Source organism: Chelmon rostratus, chromosome 4, assembly GCF_017976325.1.
Source record: "Chelmon rostratus isolate fCheRos1 chromosome 4, fCheRos1.pri, whole genome shotgun sequence".
NCBI classification, from domain to species: domain Eukaryota; kingdom Metazoa; phylum Chordata; class Actinopteri; order Chaetodontiformes; family Chaetodontidae; genus Chelmon; species Chelmon rostratus.
The window spans coordinates 10,078,914-10,097,819 of NC_055661.1; the positions used below are offsets into that span (position 1 = coordinate 10,078,914).

At 42.2% G+C, this 18,906-nt stretch overlaps 1 protein-coding gene across 5 annotated transcripts in view; it reads right to left on the minus strand.

Moving 5' to 3' along the window:
• The window catches only part of lrp8 (low density lipoprotein receptor-related protein 8, apolipoprotein e receptor), a 165,566-nt gene that overhangs the window by 16,604 nt on the left and 130,056 nt on the right, over window positions 1-18,906 (minus strand). For all 5 annotated transcript variants that reach the window (XM_041934586.1, XM_041934585.1, XM_041934583.1 and 2 more), the window contains exons 10-14: window positions 14,267-14,438; window positions 10,911-11,135; window positions 10,150-10,268; window positions 8,638-8,777; window positions 2,079-2,220 (exon numbers count right to left, since the gene is read on the minus strand). In XM_041934586.1, the coding sequence (XP_041790520.1) occupies window positions 2,079-2,220; window positions 8,638-8,777; window positions 10,150-10,268; window positions 10,911-11,135; window positions 14,267-14,438 (798 nt within the window). The remainder of the gene's footprint in view (window positions 1-2,078; window positions 2,221-8,637; window positions 8,778-10,149; window positions 10,269-10,910; window positions 11,136-14,266; window positions 14,439-18,906) is intronic.

The window sequence follows — 18,906 nt, forward strand, 5'->3', positions numbered from 1 at the left end:
TTAATAATAGTTTTTCTTCTTTTGTTTTTAGATATTACACCTGTCTTTAGTGTGGGTAATACTGGACCGACATTTAGAAACACGAAGTCAGAGCAAAGGGTCCATTTAGCCAAGGATCAAAGTCTGATCAGATAAAATACTTGCAATACCTACTACCTAACTGTGTACTATACTGCACAATGACACAAAATAGATCCTGAGACCAATTTTTACAGTGTTGTTTAGGGATTTATATTTATTCCACTAACTTTTTCCGGTACAGTGAAGAGACTACTGGGTTGGGGCAGGGGACTCTAAACTTTCTTTCTTTAATCTCTGCACTCAAATAAAAAATTTACATGTCGTTTCCTAACCCAAGAGTCATACTCATGGAAAAATATTGCTACTCTTGTCATGTGGGGAAGCACCAGAATTAGGTCAGGTCGCGGTCGATTCTGCCTCCCGACTTGTGCGTAGTTTTAGAGAGCAGCACATCAGAGGAAGCATCAGCTGTCAGGGGAAGCAGCAATATCACTCACAGCTCACAGAGAGATTTTAATAGGCTGGGAATACATTTGTGCTCAGTGTACAGTATCTCAGCATAACAAGTATGTAATATGAACAGCTGTCCAAATGAAACTCTTCAAAGCTCCAAGTGTCTCCTGTACCTGCTTTCCATGTAAGATGAAACAAAAGTCTTTGGGTAAAAGCAAGTCTTTGAAATGCCACGCCGCATTATGACAACACATTTAAATTCTATGCTGGGGGAAGAAAGGGGCAGAAGGGTTGAAGAAAGGAGAGCCGAGGAAACAAGTCAAAGACAGCAAGGTACAGAAATGGAGGCAATAGGAAAATAAGTGAAATAACATGAGAAGAGGGGATGTAAGGACAGACAGCAGCGGAAAAGGAAGTGGAAGACAGGAGAGACTGGGATAAAATTTTGCCAAATTATATTGTTCTGGAGTGTCCCCTCCTCCTCCTCTGCACTGTCTCCCTTAGGTCTAGAATAAAACAGAAACATTGAACTTGGCTTCAAAGCACAGCTGGAAGGACAAAACATAAATAGATAAATAATAAAAAAGAAGGCTCAACAAAGAGAAGATAGGAAGAAAGGCTCTTTTGAGGAAAAAACAAAAGGAAGACATGTCGAGTTGGTTGGATCCATATTTGAATGTGCGGATGTGAATTGCGGCAACCAATCACTAAGTGATGATCTGCCCTTTTGGGTTTTGCATAGATTATCTTATAGGATAGGAAAATAAACCATATGAACCACAGAACAGTGAAACAAAGGAAAGTGGCTGCTGACCTTGCAAATTATTCACTCAAGGTCACATTTTTATCAGGACTACTTGTATCTTCAGAGCGCAGCCAGAGGTCATCCTGTATGTCTTTCTTTAGCTGAGTTAGGCCTGCTTGTCTTATGTCTTGCTTTTGTTGGCATTTTGTGGGGAAAAACAAGCTTAATTCTGTGATATCTCTTCGAGCACAACTCTTGATTTATTAATGAGAGAATGCAATTAGTTCCCTACTGGCACTCAGACAAGACTGCTTTGAGCTCTGAGTGAGGGGAGAAAACAAAGCATGAAAACACAGAATCACACAAGCAAATTGCTCGTACACACTGTCAAACACACACACACACACACCAGCTAACTAGCATATCCACACACAGGTGTTTGTTCACACACCTGGAAAAGCATCCACTCTGGGAGAAATACTACATCACAACACATCATTTGACAAGCACAGAACACACACACATCAGTCTAATCACACACACCAGGTTATCTGTTTATTGCTTTAGGTTTTAATCAGTGAATCCTTTGATCTATACGTGGATTATTCAAAGCTTTGTGACCAGAGAGTGTGATGCTGTGTGATGCTCATCTGCCATCATATATATACAGGAACATGGAGCAGCCACGATCAGAGCCCATGATGCCCATTTCGCTATGGGCGCCTCTGGCTCCTCATCTAGTCCACTGTGGCTGTTTTGTCTTTTACGATGTTGCCCTTGAAACAAAAAAAAAAAAAAAAAAGCACCAAAAAAGTCCACAGCATATCGTAGCGCTCAGCATTTTTCCTGCATGTCTTACCCTTGGGCTGCCTCTGTTCATGAAACACCACCAGATCCAGGGGGTTGTTGAGGTGCTCTGCCACCTTTGCCACATCGTGTCCTGTCAGTCGGTTGGCACTGTATATCGCCTCGTCCTCCAAGTCTGTCCAGTATATGCGATCCTGTATAGAAAAAGAGAGAGTGAGAAAAAAATGCATTAACACAATATTGTCACCAAACCTTTCACCTTTCACTCTATTTAAGTCATAAAGTAAAAACAATAAAGTTTTAAGAAAAAAAAGACGAATGTGCACTAATATCCGACTGACAGTTTTTCTCTAATGCAGTTCACTGCCCTAGTCTTGTAAAAGGGGATCTAATTACAGTCTGGGTGAAAACACTGCCCTGGGATGTTTATGTAATTGCCCCGGGTCATCATGGTCAGTAGGAGAAGTCCAAATCTCTACTAGTCATCTTCGTCAGTGACAAAATTGAATTATATTTAGGTTTGTGGATTTATGTTTTACTCCACAGGACACACACACACATTTAAAGGAGAGGTTTTATGCCTGGGGTAACTTTAATTTAATTTTTAATTGAAGGCATATGAGAAATGACAGGTTTGAAGGCCAAAATATAAATAATATATTGAAGTAGGGTTAAACACATTGCATTTTAATCAAGGAGTGTATTAAACAGACTGAATAAGTTACACTGCAACGAAAAGTGTGCTGTTTTAACTGTATCCTCTCAGGATCCAACACTCAATGCTGACAATAATATAAGCTGCCCAAATAATACTTTCAACATTTTTTTTGTCCAAATGGCAAGATTGGACTGATGAACACGAAGCATTTTAAGCTTTACAACACCAACACGGTCTTTCAACTAACAATCAAAAGTGGGGGCGATATTGTCTGCTACTTCTATCTTTAGTGTTCGGAACAGCGAGGTTTAGTAAACAGAGGACGTTTGGCACCTTTTGAGGAGGGTAAGTAACTTGCCTCCTCGGTGCAGGGTGGATAAACACAAAATGGTGTTTACAAGAACAAAAGCGGGCTTTTTAAAGCAAACCATATTTTTAACTGTGCAAGGAGGCTGTCCCCTGAGAAAAACATCAGTCAAAAGTCTAATACAACTTGAGTTTACATGTATGCTCAGGGCGAAAGCAGGAAATAGTGAGACGTTTGGCTGGCTGTACAATGTGTTTGCAGCATGGCTGTATTAAAGAGAACTTGATGGGTCATTCAAAGACGCAGCCCATTTAGTACATGTGCACTAGTGTTTGTCTGTCCTGGCTGAGGAACCCCCCCCCTCCATCTCTTCCTGAGGTTCCTTCATTATTCCCTGTTAAAGGAGTTCTTCCTTGTCCAAATCAAGGGTCTGAGGATGGAGGATGTCTTCTTCTGCACAGATTGCAAAGCCTCTTGAGGTAAATTTGTGATTCTTGATATTGGGCTATAGAAAATGGACTGAGAGCAGGCGCATCCGAAACTTCCTATTGACTCACAGCCCACCTGAATGGGATAAAATAATATAACCATACTGTATTGGACCAAATGGAAAAAAAATGAGTCGGTGATGCCAGGTCCCATTATAGACTGCTGTCTATGCTAAGCAAGTGCAACATCCAGGTCCCATTGGGGAGGTATCAGAAAAACACTCATACGACTCATTTTGGAGGATATATGTCGTAAGTGAAAGGACCTGTTTCTGATAATGCAATAAAGTGGCGGCAACAGCTAGAACAACACCAGAAAACACGACACCCATGATGACTACTGGGCTGGTCCCTGTTGTAAAAATGCTAAATGTAAAGTTCGTCCTTGGAAATAAATGAATAAATACTGCAAGGCTTGACCTGTGAGATCATTCTCTCATCTTTAACATTTGCTCCTTTCTTAATGTCTCTTCCACTCTCTAACACCTCCTCATAATTCTCTTTAGTGCTACTACAGGATAAAAGGATACGCTACACAACTGGTTACGGTGCTTGGTTTCCATGGCAACCACAGACTCCGCTGTCCATGCAGATACACATCAATGAAGAAAAACACAGTGACGTTAAGGTCGTAAGAAGGTTACAAAAAGAATCGAAAGACAAATCAGGAGGTGACAGAGAATGAAGCTCCATAAGCATTTTGTCTCATTCGGCTGAGGTTATGTTTACAGTTTTATGTTCTTTTTAAAGGGCGAGGACCTGCAGGGGTCCTACCACAGATTCGTCTGGTGTGTGTGTGTGTGTATATGTTTGTATTTGAGTATCTCTGTGCGTGGTTCAGTCATAGCTCTAATCCACACTCTCCATTTGAGCTGGGTTATCAGCGGACTTAACCTTTCTCTCACCTTCCCCTTTTCTATTTTCACTGAGCTCCATCTCACTCTCACTCAGATTCAGATAGCCTTTACTCATATGACAGTGGTGCTGAAACAACGAAAAGACAAATATCAGCCATGTTTGATCAAACATTGCTCAAATCTATCGTTCCATCTCTCCCTTTGCCTTTCTGTCTCTGCGGATGTCCATCTCTTCTCCTCGGTTTTTCTCTTTAACTTCCTCCACCTTGAGTCTCCGCATCTGCCGTGTTTTCTCACCTTGAAAGGTCTCGAGCAGCAATGCAGACCTGAGCAGGTGAATGCTCTTCATCTTAGAGTCAGGGTGACTCTTCCATGTGTCAAAGGATAGTCTAGAACTTATACACATGCACAAGCGGTCCTGAACACATGGCATTGCATCACTTCAGGCAGAGCCGTGTCTGTCTGCGCTTGTCAAGGGGGATGAGATGACATCTAAATGCATATGAAGTCTTTTTAGGTCAAGGGGAGAACAGCCCTTGATGATTCTGTCCCAGATGAACCTTCTGACAAATGCCGGACCCTTTTGATTGACGCATGTGCCTGATGAGCTTTCAGTGCCTGCTGCATACTCAGATGTCATGCCAGAATACTACAGATGAAAGCTTAAACAAAGCCAACCTTTGAAACCTTTGAAACCTTTGATTTTTTTAAGGTTTGATTTCTATTCTTTGTTCCATCAGCCCAAGTTTGAAAAAGCAATGTAGGCCTGGTGCTAAATCTGTGCAGGAATCGAATGTTAGGAGACATTTTGTGTTAATCTCCTCTAAGCTGCACAAAAGTATTAAATCCTGTTTCACCCGCACAGGTGTTTCCAGTTATTTCAGCTGATTAGACCTCTCATCTGGACTGTGAGCGTGGACAGATAGGGCTCGACTGACATTTTCCTCACCATTCTGTCACATAGGCTCCATTCTCAATATACACTTAAACTCAATGAATTGATCCCTGTGTGACTGATGAATTCAACAATGTGTTTCAGTGTGAGCATCAACCAGCTCAGCCAGACACTTGTGCTATTGCTTGGTGCTCTGGCCTGAAGGCAAATAGAGGCTAACTTATTAGCTGTGTTGCACCATTCAGAGGCCAGCCAGCTAGCAAGCTAACCACGAGCTCGCCGACGACAGAAGTTACCACCGACCAGCCCTGTGAGAACTCACCACATCAGCAGGCTTCCGGCCTGCCCTATTGTGACTGGACAAGCCAGTGTCGCCTTGACTGTAGTTTGACACGCACCTCCAAACTGAGCAGAGGTTTAATCAAATAGAATAAATGGAAACACTTGTACGGGTGTGCAGGATCTTTGAAACTTGTTTAAATCCTCCTGCGGTGCCGAGTTCATGCAACAAGGACAGTGCGGTATTACTTTCTTCCTTCTTGACTGTGTTTATTTCCATTGTCTTTTTCTTTCAATCCCCAGCCTCCTCTCTGCTTCTCCTTCCCAAACTCATCTCATCCCCTCCTCTATCCCCTCTAGTCAAACAAAGAGAGGATAAAGAGTAATGCAATGATACTAAAGCCAGAGAAAGAGAAAACATTACGCTCTGCATGCCTCTGCGATCTACATTTCCTTAGGGCTTGGTGTCTAGGCAGGGGGTTGACACTGACTGGAAGGGTTTGTGTGTGAGTGTCTCTTTATGTGTGCCGACTTTGATAAAGGAACCCTGTGTCTTTCCTCCGCAGTGTTGAGAAACATTAGTGCATCGGCGCCGATGTGAAGTTTGCAGATGATACGCTCAAGTGGAATGACTTTAACATTCACAGTGTATCACACAGGGATATGTGGGGCTTTCATGCACTTTAAAACTCAGAACCTCATTTCTCTCACATGCTCAAAGGAGCTACTGTATGGTTATGCATGTATGGAAAAAGAAAGATCATGAATGGTGATTTTATGCTTATACATGATAATATGTGACTGTATGTGAGAAGCATGAGAGCGTAAGAACAGTAATAAGTCAGTAATAACACCCCACAGCTGTCACAAAGCTTTACATATGATCTTATATATGTTATTTTTGTGATCTGTCTGTATAACTTTATCAAATAGATTAACAGTAAATGTTCAATCAATGACTATTTTAATTATCAACTGATGTGTTGATTGTTTTGTTGCGTTTTCTCGTTTTTTATGTATGCAACAACTAAATTACTTTCACCTTTTCTGTGGCATACCTCCAAACCAGACCTCATCAAAAATAGCATATTTCTTCTTCAATGCATTACACATGGATTGCTGCAGCAATTTTGATGGCTTTGTAATCACCGCCAATGTAGCGCAATGTAATGTCAGAAGTGGGAAAAATCATCCTAAATGATAGAACCAGTATTGTTTTTATCAACTTCCTCATGCCAATTCACAATACACCATTACTTAATGTTAAGTATGGGAAGTTACACAACTGGGCTAAACTGGGCCTTGTAAGCAGTTTAACACAGACCCACACACTGAGTCAAAAATGCACATTTCTCAGAGGCTCATTTCTCAGATAAGACACAAACTAAATTAACTTTGTCTCAGTTTACAACTCCAACCAGGCAACTCCAAAGAAACAAACTTCCCATTATCGGTCTGCTGGGACCAGGACAATCTGCTGCACCACTAAAGGATTTTTAATTTGGTCCGTATCATAACCAACAGCACAAAGACCAGAGGAGCCGGGGGCTATTAATCTCTAGGGATGAACTTTCAGGGCTTGCACACATGCAGGCACACTCAGCTGGACGTGATGGATGTCCCTTCTTCCCTTCGCTTCTCATCATTGCAGTGTGTGCAGCAAAGAGAGGAATGGAGAAAGCACTTCCTACCGTTCACAATTTACCTCCCTCCTTCCCCCCTTCGTCCTCGCTCTGCTCTCCTCTGGCTCCGTTTGCACCTTCCACATCATCCATACTTGATGGGCTCTAACACACTGACTCACTTCTGCCTCAATAAATACACTCAAATTAGTTTCATCGATTGCTGTACTCTACTGTGACTCTACACTTGTCAGCCCTTAAAAGATAATGCCTTCACTGGCTTTACCTCGCTGCTATACTTTTAAAACATTTCTCATTCGTTCTCAATCAGTCTCTTGGTCAGATTGTGTCAGATGTTCCTCCTTTGACTTATTTCTCTTTCTCAACTTCCTAAGCTCCCACACTTCTCTGACCAGCCACTCCAGAGTACACTATAAAAGTACGTGTTTAGAACAGTAACCAGAAACACCACAGGTCAGCCTTAATGAGGTGTATTCATCAAGACCATACATGCATTCATTCTGCTGTATTTTCAGTCCTCCACCTATGATAAGGAAGGAGTTATAAATAAAACCACAACAGCAGAAACTCATGTCCAATGCTTAAATTTGGCTCGCAAAAATCTAAAAGATGCTGCCAAGACGGGAATCAACAAACGAGATATGAGAGTGTCACCCACGAGGCAGAGATAAGTGAGGGCAGACCTATTTTTCTGTGTGTATCTACCTTTGGAGGTCAAATAAGGACGTTAGCATCTTGTTTGCCTTTCAGGTAGAGGCCTACTACAAACACTGCCAAGTGTTTGCAGGTGATTCATGCCCAGTCCCAAAGTGGGAAAAATAAATAAATATTTATGCTGTATTTCAAGGCAATCGTTCCCTTGTTTTCTTTCAGTACTGTGCTCAGCCTCATTGAAGCTGTTCACGCAAGCTGGTTTGAAATCGACTTTACCCTCATGCCAGAATTAGTTGTGTTTATTTATATGTTGTACTTTCATTGGCCTCATATTTTCTTGGATTAAGACACTTCATATCTAGCTGAACAAGAGGGGGGTGTGAATACATTTTTATGAGGCAAACCTTAGTGGTGCCCTTGGATATCTCAATGGCTAAATGCTACACTGTGCCAGACTGCTGGTGGGAAGCTTTAATATCAAAAACTGGATATTTGGCTGCTTAAGGGAACCCTTACTAATAAAGAAAAAAGCTGATTAGACTTTGCAAAAGTGCAGGAACAGTCTCTGTGACTTGCTTTTAAAAACACGTCACCTTGAAGTAAAAGCAGCACAAAAGCAAAAGCTACCTTGAAGGAAAGAAATCAATCTGAAACCATCCGGTAAGCTCTGGAAAATGGGATGGACTTAAGTAGTATAAAAATGTTATGGGCTCAAATAAATTCTACTATTTGTACTAATGAATAACTAGCATAATAAGAGATTTTAAGATCTCCAACACCATCAGCTGGACTGATTCTGTGGCTGTATTTCAACCTCAATCCTTCTGTACCTCGAACACAGTGAGGGCGAAGGGGTGTCCCAGGTGGTGATGGGAGGACAGCAGCACCTTCCGGTTGTCCCCGTTGAGATCCACACTGGACAGCAGGTGCAGCTTGGAGTCCACCCAGTAGAGACGCCTGTTAGACAAGTCTGAGAGGATGAAAGAGGAAGAGAGAGAGGGAACAAACCGAGGAGGGAAAGAAAAAACGCAGGAGGGAGAGAGAGAGAGGTCATTCCAAGAGAAAGGGCCTAGGGTGAGAGGTATATGAATGTAATGGCCCAGTAGCTACACCATCAATCTTTTTTGACATGACGGCAGAGGCCCTGCGCTGAGAAAACACAGATGTGATTGTAATATTGCCGGTTGACTTCTTCGCTGGGGAAAATATATGTGACCTTGAGCAAACTGATTAGTCTCGCTGGACTTCCTTTAAAGGAACACTTTTTTTTTTTTTTTTTTTTACACTGTTTTGCAATTCTAACACCATATAACAATCCCCGATTCTGTTAGGACTCAATTTCTGTGTTCTGGCTATAGGCCACAAAGTAATGCTGTGGTTGACACGAAAATGTACAGATCGAATCAAATCTGACAGCGAGGGACACAATCCGAGTATGACATTGCTTTTACCACTTGTGCATGAATAAGGAATTGCAGGCAAGTTTATACATATTTCCTCTCTGATGAAACATTTATGATAAACAAATGACTTTAGTAAACAACTGGAGTCCAAGTGGAAAACAGTGGCAAGGCAAGCCAGCAGGGCAAACTTGGAAAAGAACCGATGCAGCATAATGGTGCCAAAGAAGAGGAGAAAAAGCTCAGATTTATTTCCATTCACACCTTCACCACGCTTGACTCAGACAATCACCTGCTCTGTTCGCTGCTCTGCGTGAAATCAATGACCGAGTGAAAATAATCCACCCCTTCTTCCACAGTAGTATAGTGCCAGTCTGGCCAACTCTCTCATTCGCCCTACTCTAAAAAATAATTTGTTTTCATACAGATGTAGTGACACCTCAATTCCACAGAGTGTGGCGACTGTGCACCTCTCTTTCTCCTCAGGCAAAGGCAGCAGAGAAAAATTGGCTATTGCCGCGGAGGGAGTTGAATGGGATGACGGGAGGTATCGACGGCACAGAGCGTCTGGCTTATTAATTCGCAGGCCGGTGTTCGCTGGCTTGATTGATGAGAGCCAGACACAAACTGAGCTATAACAATAAGAGCTACTCAGGGGTTGCAGCACCCCTAGACTGTTTTCTTCTCTCAGCTCTTGCTGTTTGTCTCTCTTTATTTTTTTTCCCATCTATGTGTCTCTGTTATTGTCTCTTTCTTTGTGCTGAATGAACTCAAACCGTGTTTTTTCTCTCTTCTTAAAAGCAATATCAGCATTCTAACTTTGTTTATAAAACTGCTTTCAGAGCTGATTGATTTTCCTCTTCCTGTGTCATCTTGCAGGTTTTATGTCCTCTTCAAAGGGCTTGGCATGTCCTAAGTTACATGTTTTTTGTCCTTTCTTACCCAAGGTGATTCCATTGGGCCACTCGATGTGTTCGGACACCAGAACTTGTCGATCCACTCCATTCAACCCAGACTTCTCAATTTTGGCCTGACCTCCCCAGTCTGACCAGTACATAAACCTGTGGAAAGACACATCGACCAGTTAGATATTGATTTGTTTTTTTTTTTTGAGCAGAGAAACTTTCATGTGCAATGTCATATTATATTTTTAGAAAACAACTAATATGTGGCTGATTGTACTCTATCACACAATTTCCCTGCCTGACTGTCTGAGAAGGGCCTTGGAAACAATAAAGGAAAGCAGATACTGTGCAAACCAGCAGGTACTGGGAACTTGGACCACTGTTAAATGTGTGTGTCCATAAAAACTGGGCTTCATTTGCATGTATTTCATGTTTTGTAGCTTTGTAGAAATGTGAAAAGAGTCCTTTGGGGAACTCAAGAAATCCGAGTGAAAGAGAAAGAGGCAGACAGAGCAGCCAAGGAGTCACGTCGCATCCCCAAATAATTCTACTTGGTATGGTGTAATGAAAATGCTTTTAGATCTACTTTTCAACAAAATTTATTCCCTAAAAAAAATTAGCTTTTCCCCTATTCAGAGATTGACACTGATGCACACAGGCTTGCCCGGCCATCCTCCCACTCCCTCCTTCCTGCCCTTACAGCCTCCATCCTTCTCCTGCCTTTTCACTCAAGGCCATCTTGTCACGATTTGCCCATCTGTTCAAACCTCCCCCTACCCTCAAACCTCTCCCACTCACCCTTGGTGTGGATCCACTGCAATGGCACGCGGCTCGCTCAGCTCAGTGGCTATCAGCACTTTTCTCTTCCTGCCGTCTCCTGTGGCGACGGAGATGCTCTTGTTGCCGGAGTCGGTCCAGTAGATGTTCTTGTGGACCCAGTCGACGGCCAGGCCTTCGGGGGAGTGGAGCGAGTCGATGAGCGTCACCTGCTGCGATGAATCGCTGGCCTTGTTGATGTAAGCACTGGCGGACGGTAGAGAAGAGCTGTGTCAGTCAATGTTGTGGAAACGACGAAATAACCAACAATTTAGGAAATAGGGATACATGAGATGGATCCACCACAGAAGTTGTACTTGTTTCTATCTATTCTGGTCTCCTTTTCACGTAAACAAAGACTTCAATGTACTACGTGCCTTCATGCCTAGTTGTACATCCTGGGAACAGGTATTCTTTACTCTGGATAATGCTACGCATGTCAGGGGCACCCAAACCTGACACCTCTGTAACCAAACAGCACCTCCAAGAGAGAAAGAGTCTGTCTTTATCTATCAGCAGCTTCCAGAACAACCTGCCTCTTCCTCTGCTTTTGTCACTCTGAGTCTCTCCGTCTCTCGTCTTCTCAATCTCTCTCCATTTTCCTCTTGCTTCCCACTTGCTGTCTGTCCATTCTCCTGTCCCCATTTCTGCCTTTCACTTTTCCCATCCTTACACAACATCTTCAGACACAGCACAATACTGTCTTCATCACATGAGGGCTATAAAACAAGACAATACAAGACAACCTTGCTGGAAAGGCAGGAAGCGCAATGTCCCAATTTATAACTCGTTGCCATGTGTTAATAAAAATATACAGATGGGAGGAGCAGCTTAACAAAAGGAGAAGGCTGGTGAGGTAGTTGGAGCGAGGGACGAGGTGGAGACGGATGAGTCAGCAACTTGGAAGCAGATTGAGTTGTTAATTGGCTGTGATACTGTTTGCCACAGCAGACATCTTCATCTATTGGGGGAGAGTTAGCCTGCTGCCGTCTTGCGATAGATAATCTAAGGCTCGTCTCTCGTGGCCCAGGCGTTACAGCATGAATCCAACACCTGTCTCTCACGCTGGGAGCAAATTAAAATGAGAGCTGGAGCAAAGTGGACATGGTTGAAATCCCTTGTGTTATTGATGCAGCAGTGGTCTAATTAGTAACTGTAGATTACAGACAACTGTAGGTTAAAAAATAGAATTTACACAGATTTACCTGACTTTGACTTGTATTTTACCTTGTGTACCATGATATTCCTTCTGCAATACAATAAGTGAATCTGAATGTCTCTTTAAGAACCCTAGTGTACAGATTCTTGTTGATATATCATGCATACATTTTTAGAATTACTCCAATATTTTCCTTTATTCATATATACTTTGAGGGAATATTGGTATTATTATTATTATTATTATCATTATTATTATTATTAGGTCCTTATTTCTAGCTTCAAATATTCAGACAGACTGCAAGGAACAGGTTGGAGGGAAGACCAGAGGGCAGACTGGAGTAAGGAATGAGAAAGAGACAGATGAGCCCAAGAGCACTGAGCAGATTACATCTTTAATTGTCTGTATTATTGTTTGCAGCAAACATCTCCATCGGGGGAGAAGTTAACATATCATCGACCTGTATCTTCCTAATTCGTAGGAATTAGACTGGAAAACCAAAGATGGACAATGAGGAGGGATCACTGTTAAATATACAGCTATTTACATTTGGGAAAAAAAGCTCTTTATCAAAGGAAAAAGTTCTCCACTGGAAACTAAGATGACTGGGTTAAAGGTTACCAATCAGTAGTGATCACTCGCTTAATAGTGGCTCCTAAACTCTGATTCGTCAACAGTATCTCAATCTGGGCGAAACCGCTGTAAAATAAGCAACAGGCGTTAGTCGCTGATCGAATTGTAAATTTTGGGCATCAGTATTTGTGACAATCTACAAACAGAAATCTGCATATGAATGCAGAATCTGTAGGCAAGGGACAAGATTTGGATATCCGAAGCATTCTGGTGTCTGTTTGTAGTCCGTTTGAGAGGGCCTTGGTTGCATGCAATCTCAGAACTCATCAGCTATCATCAACGACAATTGAGCTTTTTATTCGCCATTTTTCATTTTCTCTGCATTCATATACAGATATCTGTCCATAGATATTAGCCATTCTCTTCCATTCTTGCATCTCAAGTTGCTAATCACACTGTTAACAATGACCAGCGCACATAATAGGAAGTCTTATCTGCTATCTGGATATCTGCTGGCTACACCGGAAGCCCCGGAAAAGGGGCCATTGCCCCCAGAGGCTGAAACACTTCAGATGAGAGCTGCTGGGTTGGAGATTGTTTTATACAGAGCTGATATGTAGCATTGTAACTTTAAGAAAGCCTAAACAGAAAATGCATAATCAATCAAAATAATCATAACAGTCCTTCAAAATGATACCACGCAACACAAAATGAGCAGCATAAATGCACTGAGCCGATGGTACATGTTTATGCTTTCGGGTGTATAAAGATATCTTTAACGGATGAGAGGGAGGCGAACACGACCAAGAACAACTCCAAGTTGATTCAACTGTATAAAGTCATTCGTTGTTGGACATTTAAAATGTATGAGTGTGTGTTTATTGCTGCTTCCAAAGTCGAGTTCATCATGACGAATGAGATAATTTGTCCTTTCTCTGTCACAAGCCCTTGAGTTTGTGTGGAAGTGTGTATATGTGCGTGCGTGTGTGTGTGTATGCAGATGAGTAATGGTGGTGATTATTGAGGCAGTGAAATTAGAGAGAGCATATGGCTCAGCTGAGATGATAGAAGGCCCTCCCACTACCTGCCAGCCAATGGGGTGACACGCACACACACAGTTGCATGCACACACACACCCACACACACACACACGCACACACACACACGCGCACACACACACACACACACACACACACACACACACACACGCACGTAATATCAAAGTAATGATATACCTAAAGCATGTGTAATTGTGTGTGTGCACATACTGTATGTGTGTGAAGGGCAAACAGCTCCACCTCTTACTGTCAGACAGATGACACAGCCCTCCAGGTGTGAGTGACACACACACTCATGCACACTCAGCACACACACAGCCCCCAGGTGTGTCTGTCCCGCTACCAGAAGGTGTGACAGGTTGAAGCAGACAAGATGGATGGATAGAGGAGAAACAGAATGACAGAGTGGCTGAAGAATGAGGAGAGAGTGTTATCCAAACTCCTAAAGTCACTCATGGTTTTACATAGACTTCAAACTTGCATCACGGTTAATACATGGTGACCACCACACAAATCATATGCACCATGCATTTTGTGTGTGTGTGTACCTGTATATTTTCCGATGATATAAATCACACCAGAACATCTTGTTGGTGGACACGTCTACATCCAGGGCCACGGCGTTCTTCAGCGTGGGAACCACCTGTGCGTATTCGCTCTTCAGCAAGTCAATGCGACGGATCTCATGACGGTTGGTGAACATCAGGTATGGACTCTTTCCTGATGGAGAGGTAACAGACACGTATGAGCACATCTATTGAGAAACATTTTCTGCTATTTATTTGCTACCTGACAGTGGGAAGATTGGACAGAGAGGTCACAAAGCACAGGAGGCAGGAGGAGACCCTCGGCTGCCATTAACTCATTACTGTAACAACAAAAGAGCACATTTATCATTCTCAACCCACTCTATTCTAGACATGGCCCATTTGCAATACTGTCGATCATAAGGGTGCTAGTGTATATGAGACAAGGAAGCATTTGCTGACCTTGACAGTGACACATCAATTGCAGCACCCAAACCTGTATTTGAAAGGTGAACCTGCATATCTGCATCTGTGCTAATATGCAATCTGCAGAGCTCCTGAGACAGACAAGGTCACAGTGACTTCATGCTGGTGCTGCTCACTGGCACAAGTGCTCCATGTAATTACATGCTGTCATGTGTTAGAAGATCAGCAACAGCTGAAAATTGTCAAAGTTACTGATATCAAAATAGGTTTGTCCAGCATACTTTTAAGATTTGACACAGAAACAGTTCTACTGTTGAACAGTGAGGTTCACATGACATGTCACTTGAAAATTAGGCAATAAATTTGTAATCCTGTTCAGCCAGCTATTCATTGACAATTGTACACTTATTTTGAGCGGCTCTATTCGTCTCATGTCTTTGCCCAATTTGGCTGCATGTCAAAATGTAGGTCTGTTTGTGTTAGTAAAGGCTGCAAAGCATTTTTTCCCTATGACATGTACATGGAGCAACAGCATTAAAAACCTACACATACCGGTGTCTACAAAGATACGATGGGTGGTGTTGAGTTGTTGATTCTTATTCCCAAGAGGGAACATAATGTAAGTGGTCTTGTTTTGCATTTGTACAATTTAGGAACTCAAAGCATGTATTTTTGATGATGTGAGCATAAATAAATCATCATAAATAAGCCATTTAAAAAAAAAAAAGATTCTGTACACACACGCCTGTGCACACACACGCGCGTGCACGCAGCCCTTTTTCAGCATAACATAATGCTGCTCACTTAATTATTCACACAATTATGTTCTGCAGCAAAGTAACAGATACATTATGTGAGCTGGTCCAAACAGAAAGCAAAGAGGGCTGACAAAGAGCAACCTTTTAAAAGAGCATTGACTTTGAATGCGTGTATGTGAGTGTGTGCATGATGAAGTAACAAAGCACAACGTGCAGGTGGATAAAGTGGCCCAAAAACAAGACATGACACATTGTTCTATTTTTAGTGCAACAGCACATCAAAAGTGTGTTTTTGGGTTCTCTTCCCCAGGTGCGTGCTGTTTACTGCCACATTAGTTACCTGGGGCACATTTCGCAGCAGGCTGAAGGTGAGCATGACTCAAGCATTTGAATAATTCTCATGACAAGGTCAACTTTATCTTTAGTGCACACACAGACTAAATAACCTGTTTGTGCACATGCCTGAATACGGCATTTTTTAAAATAAAATCACAATCTGTATTATTCATCAAACTGCACTCCAATAACTTCCCTTGATTTCATCATTTGTTTTCCACAGCAATGTTTTGCCCTAGATTTCTGTCTGCCCGCCTGTTCCCCCTCTGTCTTTATCTTTTGCTGTCTTTTACACCACTACCCACCCATCTCATTTTCTAGCTTCGTTCCTTCATCCTCACTTCTTCTTCTTCAGCCTTACTTCAGTGTACTCACTGCACACAGTCCAGTAACGCAGAACTGGCATGTTAAGAGACAAAGTTGGGAAACAGTCACACACACACACACACAGAACAGCACTGAACACACACACACACACTCTCTCATACGTTCACGTGGAGCCAACCTTCCCCCAATAGGCTTCCTCAGCCCTGGTTTAATACGGGCTACTGCACAAGGAGAAAATATTACATCTCTACTACTGCTTGGATCCAATCATTTTCCTCTGACTACCAGGTTTGTAACCATCAATTTCCCCTGCTGAGAAAGAGAGAGAGAGAGAGAGAGAGAGAGAGAGAGAGAGAGAGAGAGAGAGAGAGAGAGAGAGAGAGAGAGAGAGAAGCGAATGTGATGGATGCAGGTAGAGTCAAGAAGGAATGTGGAGTAAGTCATTAGGGGATGAAGCAAGAAGGAAAAGACATCAACAGATCAAGCAGGAGGAAAGGAAGTTAGGAGGAGAGGGATAAAGGTGAGAAAGACAGGATGAGAAAAAGAGAGGAAGAACAGTTTGAAGTATGTATAATAAGGACAGAGATAGATTTAACTTCGCTTTCATCAATCCCCCAATTCATTTTTTGAGACAACATCTCTTATCCCTCATCACTGTTGTTGCAGCGATATGTCCTCCTCAAGGCAAAAAAAAGCTGAGTCACTGTTTTCTTCAGGCTGAGGTGCTAGAGATGTCATCAAAAAATGCAATTTTATCTCTCTGCAATAGATTCCAGCAGAGCAACAGTCAGCTTTCTTAACAAGAACAGGGTCCCCTAGATATATTTTAATCTGTACTGCCAGTTCAGTGCCGTTCTGCCCCGTTAGCCAATTAAGATAATGCATTGAAAAGATAAATACAGGCTGGGGAAGTGCCGTCAGGCTCTGCAAGAGCATTGATTTGATGCACACCAAAGCAGATGTTTATGTTGTGGAGATATGCAAAGTAAGAGGAAAAAAATCCAACACAGACACACACGACAGGTGGAAAGGTCAGACAGAAAGGTATGAAATTTTGCAGGATGATGGGGATGTGTAGCTGCAGCCATTGTAAACGGACCCACACTGGATGAGGTTATTAGGATGATGTTATGTCTGGAAGTAGACACACTTGGCGAGGTCAGCCATGCTCGTTAAGACATACACAGACTATGCTATATAATGATGAATAGATGCTGAAGCAGGGAACAGAAACCTTCTGTCAACAACTTGTGCCAAATGTCAAAAAGTCATCCACCTTGCTTTCCTCATGACAAAGAAAGTTCTAGAACGCTTCATTATTTCTGTGGTGGAAGGTCAGAGCCTCCATGAGAAACTGTTGCATTTTCTTCTAATGAAAGTGTAAACATTTCTAACTTTTAGTGCACCTGCATCTTAAAGTTGAGACCATCATTAAAGTGTGATAGGTCACTCAAAGAATAAAAGGCAGAAATTGAATTAGTATTCTGGATTATATTAGGACCAATAATCCTGCAGGCAGACAGAATACAATCTTATGTGCTCATCCATAAAAAGCCTAAAAGTGCCGGAAAAACTTGACAGTGTTGCGCAACATCTTGGGTCCCATGGCAAAATCTTTTGACAATGGGGAAAATCTGACCACTGCTTTAAACCCATTTTGAAAAGTCTGTGCTCAAACTGTCAAGTGTGGCACAAACTGCTTTTGGCACTGTGGTTAAGCCCCCCCAGTACACTGTAGAAGAGCGAGAGGGAACAAGGGCTGAGAGAAGGAAACAAGAACAAAATAAGAAAGCAAGACTTTGGTCCACACACGGTTTGTAAATTTCCTCTGCTCATCACTGTGACAGCGTGTCCTCTTTTTATCAACCAGTTTGTGTGTGTACCTGTAATATATTCCATGCTGTCACGTCTTTCACTTCCTTATCCTCGCTCCTCACTGTGTGTGGATGTTACTACTATTCAGAAAATATTTCACCAAAAAACACTGCTACTGAATTTGTAGGAAACTGCAAGGTTTGTTTTGCATTATTTTAATTTTCAGATAGTCCTTGTTATTTAAAGCTAGTTAGCAGAGCAAGTGAGGGATGCTCACACTTCAAATCTGCAGCATAGCTATTGTTTGTTTTTTTTAGTGGCCCTCAATAATGTTGAATCCAACAATAACATTAAGAACATCAGTTAACAATTAACAAAAGTAGAAATAGTTTCGTCAACTAGATTTATTGCAGCTCTAGTTGCAGCATTTAAGCGATTTATCATGTTTAGCATGTTTGATTTCAAAAAAGGACACCAACTACGGCTGACTTTTTTCTCCAGAAATGCTGTCGCGATAATTCCATTTATGTGTTGACTGATGAGTTGTGACAGAACATAATGACAATGATGAGGAACAACACCACAAAAGTGCATCCTTGTTCTACTTTGAGCAATGGGGCCAGATGTTATTTCCCTTCGTTTATGCGTTCATATATCCATCCCTCTCTTTCTCTTGGTCTTGGTCCCATCGGACTCAGCTTCGGATCAGCTCTGATTTACGCACGACAGACGACTAAACTGGTCAAGAAATGCCCCTGAAACCGCCGTCTGTGTGGATTGGCCCTTATCCTAACTCCTCATACATAAAGCACGATCCCCCACTCCTTCTCTCCCTCTGTTACACACAATAATAACAACTCAAGTTGACGACTCAGTGAGTGGCATCACACCCATAAAGGTGTAAACACAAAAACAATGAATGCAATTAGTGTAGAGCAAGGCTTTCTTCAGGGGGCTTAATGGACGGCGTACTAATACAAACACGCACACACATACACA